General features: G+C 52.4%; 1 protein-coding gene across 1 annotated transcript in view; it reads right to left on the bottom strand.

Moving 5' to 3' along the window:
* LOC141075782 (alpha-N-acetylneuraminide alpha-2,8-sialyltransferase-like) overlaps nt 1-5,075 on the bottom strand; it is a 172,600-nt gene extending 167,525 nt beyond the window's left edge. The window contains exon 1 of the mRNA XM_073562928.1: nt 4,981-5,075. Coding sequence (XP_073419029.1) covers nt 4,981-5,075 — 95 coding nt within the window. The remainder of the gene's footprint in view (nt 1-4,980) is intronic.
* Between the last annotated feature and the right edge of the window lie 3,530 nt (nt 5,076-8,605).

An 8,605-nucleotide genomic window follows, 5' to 3' on the forward strand; every position in this document is an offset into this window, starting at 1 on the left:
GGAGGACCTCCTGAAAAATATTTCCATTATTAGGAAGTGGGTCTGCCATACTGTTTGCCTATGTAGTGAATGCAAGGGCTGAAAAAATTTGGATGCACCCAATACCCATTTGATGAGACGTACAGGAGGGCCTCATTTAAACAATGTACCCATTATTAGAAAGTGGGTCTCCCATAATGTTTGCCTATGCAGTGAATGCAAGGGCTGCCAAAAATTTGGAGGCACTCCAATGTCCCTTAGAAGAGACGTGGAGGAGGGCCTCATAAAAAATGTTCCCATTAGAAAGGAGCAGGTCCCCTATACTTGTAATGCCCATGCACTAAGTGTATGGTCTGACAAGCATTTTCCCCTGGGGGGTATACATGAACATACTTTTTTTTGTACCATTTTTTTTATACAGGCATCATAAACCGCGTTTAAAAAAATTATGTGCGTGTTGCATCATGGATCACAGTCACCCTGGTGACGTAGGATGAGGATGAGAAGGAGGAGGACAACAGCAAATAGGCAAAATCAGAAAGCGTATATATGTGTGGTCTCCTGCTCCTTCTGTCCCATTCTGCTAACTCACTGTGACTCTCATTCCCTGCCCCTTTTATTCTGGCTCCTCCCCCAGCCCATCTGTCAGTCTTACCAGTCCGTCCCTAAACTCTATCCTCCGGAAACAGTTTCCCCGGGAACCTAGGTGACGGTCCCCTTAGTTCCGACCTGGACACTCGGCGGGGACCCTTTCTCCCACACTCCACCACCCTGTATGCTCGCCTGTCCTCGGGCGAGGGCTTTAGTAGACTCCAGTTAGTCTTTTGAGATGGCAGTTCTTGTTGCCATATGAACTGGTCCTGTTCATAGCGTTCAGGGAGTTTGCCAGCTGTTGACCGATCGGAGCGTCTAAGTTCCGTTGTGGTGGAGTCTTCTGGGGTGGTGGATGGTGGTAGGTTGGTTGATTCTGGTGGGGTGGCTGGGTCCACTGCGATATCACTAATTGGATGGCCCGTGGTCGCGGCTGGGGAGTTCTCATCATCCAGGTCCCAGACCACTGACGGGGTCGGGGACCTGAGGGGTCGGCTCTGATTGCAGGTGGTCAGTGGACACACAGGGCCGTAGCATGTTACGGTGTACAACACGAGTGACAGGCGCGCTGTTTTCTTCGGATTGTATTTCCTACACAGGCCCATCGGGGCTTATTCAGAGCAACACTCGGTGCGGGTTTTCCTCCCACCGTGGCTCCTGCTCTCGTACCCGGGCCTGACTCCCCACCTCAGAGAAAGCTATACGTGGGTTCACTCGGATCTGCTCCCACAATGCCTGTTTTATTAACGGGTCCCAGAGTCCAGTCACTAACAGGTCGCCTAGGGTAATGTCAATAGGTCCTACCCCTACTCCGTCCTTCCGCTCGATGGCTGTGTATAACTCCTGGAGGACATTCATATACTGGGTGATGGTCTCCCCCTCTCCCTGCATTTGACTGAACAACCGGGTCCTCAACTCTCCCACGTTTGATGGATCCCCATGAGTTTCTTCCAGAATCCGCAAGACCCTAGAAAAGCTGTTGCGGTGTCCCGGGGGTCTCAACATTACCGAATTTCAGGCTTCCCCATCTAACGCCATGAGAGCTACCTCTGCTTCTAAATCAGGGGTCATTGGATGCATGGGGAAGAGCCCCCACATGCGCTCTGTCCAGCTCCACAACAGGGTATTGGAGCCAGAAAACCGTGGCAGGTTGCTTAGCATAGCCCCCAAAGAAATGCTGGACCAGGGGCCCCCATTATCGGCGGCGCCTACGGCCCCACTTTGGTCGGGAGTACCGCTGTCTGTGCTCGGAGACTGCATCCTGCCGACTACACCAAATGTGGTACTAGCAGGTATGCAGGATGCAGTGACGAGACGCGAGAGGGTCTTGTGTTTTTGGTAACAACTTTTATAGGTTTATAGGTAACTATCCGCAGGGATAGTCTAAGCAACCGAACAAGATAACAGGAATTATTCTCGCAGGGACTCAATGCAAGCAAACACGGAAATATAAGAACAGGGCTACATCCGGCAAAGCTGGTCACAATAGGGCTGCAGTATGGCCGACTACGGGTCCTTAACTATATAGTGTCACTTAACCGGCTTGACGTCCCTCGGCGTCCCGGATGTTGGTTCTTCGGCGTAACAGCCGCTGGGCCCAGCCGCTGAAGATCTGTCGCAGACATCGAGCGTTCCGACACTTCGGTGAGGCAGGGGCACGACAGGCCCCGGAAGAGTCCTTGGACAGATCGGGGCAAACAGCGGCGATGAGGGGTGGCGGCTGGCAGGCCACCGGTGCAGCCAGCGACTGCAACGGAGGACCCACAGCGAGCAATGGCGCGACAGTGGTGGCCGCCGATGGCACTGAACTAGCCGCAGTCACGGGTAGAAGCGAGGTGGCTGTGGGTGGCGGGGGACAGGCCCCAGCCACGGGCTGATGTGAGGCGGCAACGGTCCCTGGGACCCACGGGCAGGCCGCAGCCACGGGCAGGAGCGAGGAGGCAACGGCCGCGAACGACCGCGGGCAGGCCGCAGCCATGGGCTGGATGGAGGCCAGTTGCTCCCACGGTCTCCTGCTCCTTCTGTCCTATTCTGCTGACTCACAGTGACTCTCATTCCCTGCCCCTTTTATATCGGCTCCTCCCCCAGCCCATCTGTCAGTCTTACCAGTCCGTCCCTGAACTCTATCCCCCGGAAGCAGTTTCCCCCCGGAACCTAGGTGATGGTCCCCTTAGTTCCGACCCGGACACTCGGTGGGGACCCTTTCTCCCACAAGGTGGTCACATGGGTGACCAATCCATATATAATAGCCAGCCTTTTAGATACAAAAAACCACTGACAGCTGAGTAGAAGATGCAATACGCAGCTCTCAAAACAGTAGAGGCTCACACAAAATGCCTGAACATATTGCAAAATAAATGGTGTCAAATGGCGATATACAGGCCTTTATAATACAACACCATTACATAGAGCTAATGGCACAAAAACAATCCAAGACAGTATCACTAGAAACCTAACATTAGTGCCACAAAGATAATATGGACACCAAACCAGTGAAATAATGCCAGCTTATATATCAAAAAGGTTCAGACACATATGGAAAAATCTGATAACAGATACACATCACAGACTTGCAATGTAGCGATACTCATCTGTGTCACCCGCCACCTGCCATAGGGTAATTAGAGCCTCAACGCGTTTCGTCTGCTTAGGCTCATCAGGAGGCCTGATATCATGATGAGATGTGTCCAAAAGTAGGTGCAATAGCTGAATGATACTTGAAAAAAAACCCTTTTTAAAACTACCGCCATCCTCATATCCTGGACCGCCCACTTCCCATGCCGAGATGTGACATCAACACAAGCCCATCCCTCATACTCAGGGCGCATGCCCTGGCTGGAATGCATATATAAACAACAAATCAAAAGTTCCCATATGGAGCACAGCGCTGCACTAACCAATGTCACACTGCAGCTACAGTCAACTTCTGGGTTTCGGATCCCGCACTACATCGCGCCTCCGTACTGCGCATGCTCCAGATGCCGATGTCATACCTGATCTCAAATTTTCAGGCACAAGCGTACTAGATTCTAGATGTCAGCCTCACAGCGCATGCCCAAGCCAGAACACACCACCACCATGAATATACATATAGAGGGGCAGGAGTGGGGAGGGGAGGGAGATAAACACTAAGGTAAACCAAGATCATAAATAACATGGAGTCCTATATTCCATAACCCCAATAGCCTTCCAAATGGGCCCCAAAACTCCCATTCATTCAAATATTTGATACCTGGGTGTTTATTTATAAACCGGAGTTCCAGAATGGTGGGCACTGATCTGATTAAGGAAAGTGCCACTGACTGGGTCTGCCTTTCCTACCCTCCCCTTACCCCTGTTTGGTTCAGGCATTGCAGCAGCCCTCCCCATGATTTAGTAGGGTGGGATTTATGCATGGGGGAGCCAATGGGTTGAAGAAGGGGCTAGCACAGCCCCTTCCTACGTATATAAAATCCCTGGATGTTAGCAGCCCTTCCTCTTCCTCCGTTCACTGCGGTCCTGGAACTGCTTTGATAGCGCTGTCTGGCAGGAAGATGGCAGACCCTCTGATAGAGGCCCTGCGAGCTTGGGTTCTACAGGAGGGTGAGCCCTGGTTTCGGACACTGGTGGAGGGGATCAGCGCTCACCTTTCCTCGGCGGTTATGCCCCCTAGCGTGGTTCAAACGGCGGTCACCCCAGCCGCCGCCGCTGTGGCTCAGGGTGTGCAGCCGGCGGCGGCGGGGCAGGGAGGAGGCAGGCGGTCCGAGCGCCGAACCCGCCCTCCTCTGCGTCTCCGGGATGCCTCGCCGGTGCCCGCCCCGGGGTTCATGGGCGGCGCGCGGTGAGGCGGAAGTCGCCGCCCCCGCACTTCCGGTCTAGCGCCGATGCACGTGAGGCGGCGGCGGCACTGCAGAACGTGGCGCCCCGTCCCCAGCAGCAACACGCCGCAGCGCAGGCGTGCGCGCATCGCGGGCAACGTCCAGAGAGTCGGGCATAGGGAGGGAGGTGTGGGGCCAGCGCAGCGCGGAGCTGTGGGTTACTGCGGCGGGGCCCATTATGGGGGGTAGGAATAGCACCTCCTCTGCCGGGTCGGCGGATGAGACGAATAGAGAACAGGCCACAGTGCCATTGGGGGGGGGTGCAGGGCCAAGCCTCCAATTTGCAGCCACCAGGGTCAGGCGCTGTCCAGCCGCCCTTGCTTGCGCCCGTTAGTGCCACAGGGGGTAGCATAGGTACAGGGGTAACCTTGACTCCTTATGATGGAGCCCAGTCTCGAGCGGCCCTGGCCCCGAATGTTGCGGATGCAGAAGGGGTTGCAGTGGCTTATGCGGGGGTAGGGCTTTCCCCAAGTAGGAGGGAGGACAAGCGTAGGTGCCGGAGCTCCTCGTCCTCTTATTCTTCATCCCCTCATTCGCGGCGGGAGCGTCGCACATCTCGGAAGATGGGGAAGAGGTCCCGGCGTTCGGGGCGCAGGGATCTTTCTCGCGGACGTCATCATCGTCGGTCCTCGAGGCGTGGCTCCCCATCTTCGGTGACGGAGGTGTCCAGCACGTCTGCGAGTCCTGAGCATGACCGGTGGCCCTCCTCCTAATCATCGGGAGTCGAGGGCACAGTCAAGGACTTCCAGCCTGGTCGAGATGGCCATACCTCCCAGGGCTACAAGTCGCAGCACGTTCATCCAAGGGGTGTGTCCAGGAGCCGGAGTACCTCCATCGCTGGGAGTCCCTCCTCCATCTGTGGACCCGGGTGAGTGTTCCCTGTTGGGACTGCAAAGTGCGGATAATGCCGCGGTTATTTCGTCTCTGAAGGCGTTGATTGGGCAATTGCCCTTAACATCTGGTTTTGCACAGGAAAACGCAAAAGTCGATACTGCGCCAGCGGGAGTATATAAGGATACCATGTTTTGCGGGGTCAGTGCGCTTGGGTCGCATATAGACAAGGAAACTAAAGCAAAAATTTGGAACAATGGTTATATAGATATTTGGTCGCTAATTTCCATGGATCAACATACGGTAGATAAGGAGAGGAGAACGTTTGAGAGATTTGCGGATAAAGGGCGCCAGAAGGTGGCGAAAACTATGAACAATTGGTTGCAGGCTTTTGCAGTGCTGGGTTGCATTATGGGGCAGAAGCATCCGGGTCGTTGTTCGGAGCTTTTTATCTACCAAGATATGATCTACAACTCTTATAAGGCTCATGGTGGTTCGGCATGGTGGCGTTATGATGAAGAATTCAGGAGGAGGTTGGCTCTCCATCCAGATATTGGTTGGGGGGTGAAAGCGACTGAGGTTTGGTTACGGCTGATGATGACACAAAGGCAATCTCCCTTTCCATCATCGGCTGCTGGACAAAGCTCAACAGGCTCCAGTTCAGTGGTCATGCGGAGACCAGGTGCCTGATGGTTATTCAATGAAGGGCACTGCAGATTCTACAGCCTCTGTAAGTTTAAGCATGAATGTTCGGCATGTGGAGGTTCCCATCCAGCATGTAAATGTTCTCGACCAGCAGGAAAGTTGCCAGTTAAGCCGCAGCAAACTGATAGGAAGGACGCCGGTGAGCGTAGTCGAGATGGGACCATGGTTAGACCGTTATCCTAACAAAGAAGCAGCAGGTCAGCTGCATTTTGGTTTTTCTGATGGTTTTTTCATCCCGTTCCGACTGCATAGATACAGTGGTTTCCCGGCGAATTTGAAATCAGCACGTGAACATCCGGAGGTTCTTGTTGAGAAGATACAGAAGGAGGTTCGCCTTGGTAGGATGGCTGGCCCCTTTTCATTTCCGCTGTTTCAGGAGTTTAGAGTGTTGCCGCTAGGGGTTATTCCAAAGAAAGATCCGGGTTCTTTTCGATTGATACACCATTTATCGCATCCGAAAGGGTGTTCCGTGAATGACGGGATTTCACCTGAAGACGCGTCGGTGTCTTATGCCTCGTTCGATCGGGCGGCAACGTTGATCAGAGCTGCGGGTGAAGGAGCTTGGTTGGCAAAGTCGGATATTGATTCGGCTTTTCGTTTGCTGCCAGTGCACCCAGATTGTTTTCATCTGTTAGGTTGCCAGGTGAACGGAGAGGTTTACTATGACATGTGTCTCCCCATGGGATGTTCTATCTCTTGTTATTATTTTGAGCTTTTTAGTTCATTTTTGGAATGGGTAGTGAGATGGGAATCGGGGAGCAGGTCCATTACCCACTACCTGGATGATTTTCTTTTTGTTGGTCCAAAGGGCTCCGATTTATGTCACAGGTTGCTTACGACATTCACGTCAATGGCAGAGAGATTTGGTGTGCCATTGTCCCAAGAGAAGACTATCAGCCCGGTGCAAGTTTTGTCGTTTTTAGGCATTGAAATTGATACAGTCGCAATGGTATATCGTCTTCCCAGTGAGAAGGTTCAAAAATTGATGTCGCTGATTGAAGGATTCATGTCGGTTAAAATAGCTTAGTTACTCACCGATAACGGTGTTTCTCGGAACCCATGACAGCACCACGGAGAGAGGGGGTCCGCCCATCAAGGACAGGAACCTACAGACAAAAGAGCGGCACCTCTCCTCCGCCCCCAGTTGGTTACAGAGCATCAGAGGGTCTCCCGGTTAGTTAACAACAAAAGTATATACATAACATTATAATTTGTATACTTATAGAGAAACCTCGTGTCTAAGAACACACTCTACACACATTAAATTGTGCTCACCGCACACGTGAAAAAGGGGGGGAATTAAGCGGGTGCTGTCATGGGTTCCGAGAAACACCGTTATCGGTGAGTAACTAAGCTATTCTCCCTCACCCATGACAGCACCACGGAGAGAATTTCAGAGATTGGTAGCTTAGGGAGGGACCACTGCCTGAAGGACCCTTTTCCCGAAGGTCAGGTCAGACGCAGAGGCTAGATCTAGGCGATAGTGTTTGAAAAAGGTAGAAGGTGTTGACCAGGTGGCCGCCTTACAGATCTGTTCTATTGATACCTCTGATCTTTCTGCCCATGAGGTCGCCATTGCTCTTGTAGAGTGGGCTTTTAGACCCTCCGGGATGGTATTCCCGCTGCATGAGTATGCCAGGGCAATCGCGTCTCTTATCCATCTTGCCAGGGTACTTTTGGACGCCCCGAGCCCCTTACGAGGTCCCTGGAAACACACAAAGAGAGATCCTTCCTTCCTACATCCCTTGGTGGCCTCTAGGTAGTGCACTAAGCACCTCTTCACATCTAATGTGTGAAATTTCTCCTCTCCTCTATTCGTAGGGTTTGGGCAGAAGGAAGGAAGGACTACCTCCTGTGATCTATGGAAGTGTGTTGCTACCTTGGGCAAATATGCAGGGTCAGGTTTCAATATAATTCTATCCTCCATAATTTTAATGAATGGGGGTAATGCCGATAAGGCTTGAATGTCACTTACTCTGCGGGCCGATGTTAGGGCCACTAGCAGTATCGTTTTTAATGATAGGGTCTTTAGTGGAGCTGACTGAATAGGCTCGAATGGGGGTCCTGTTAGGGCTGACAACACTAAGTTCAGATCCCATGATGGTACTTTCTGGGTAGCTATTGGTCTAGACCTGGCTGCGGCCCTCATAAACCGTGACACCCAAGGGTCGCTCGCCACCTCCTGATTATAGAGGGCGCCCAGGGCCGCTACCTGTACCCTCAGTGTGTTAGTCGCTAGTCCCTGTTCTAACCCCCTTTGGAGGAATTCCAGGATTTTATCCATTTGTATTCCATCCTGAACCTTTGCCCCCGAACTGGATAGGAATTTTCTCCAGGTTCTACCATAGGCTTTGATTGTAACTGGTTTTCTACTTTTTTGTAACGTGGAAATTAGATTTTCTGAAAATCCTTTCCCCCTCAGCAGTGACCTTTCAAATTCCATGCTGTTAAATGGAGGTTCACTGCTTGGGGGTGTAGCACCGGGCCCTGCGATAGAAGGTCGGGGAGATCTGGTAGAACCCAGGGGTCGGTTACTGACATTATTCTGAGCCATGAAAACCATGTTCTTTTTGGCCAGAAAGGGGCTATAAGTATTACCCGAGCCCCCTCTTCCCTGACTTTCCTTATCACCGCCGGAAGGA

The sequence above is a fragment of the Dendrobates tinctorius genome, unplaced genomic scaffold (assembly GCF_039654945.1).
Source record: "Dendrobates tinctorius isolate UK_male_01 unplaced genomic scaffold, ASM3965494v1 ptg000371l, whole genome shotgun sequence".
In the NCBI taxonomy this organism is placed as follows: Eukaryota; Metazoa; Chordata; class Amphibia; order Anura; family Dendrobatidae; genus Dendrobates; species Dendrobates tinctorius.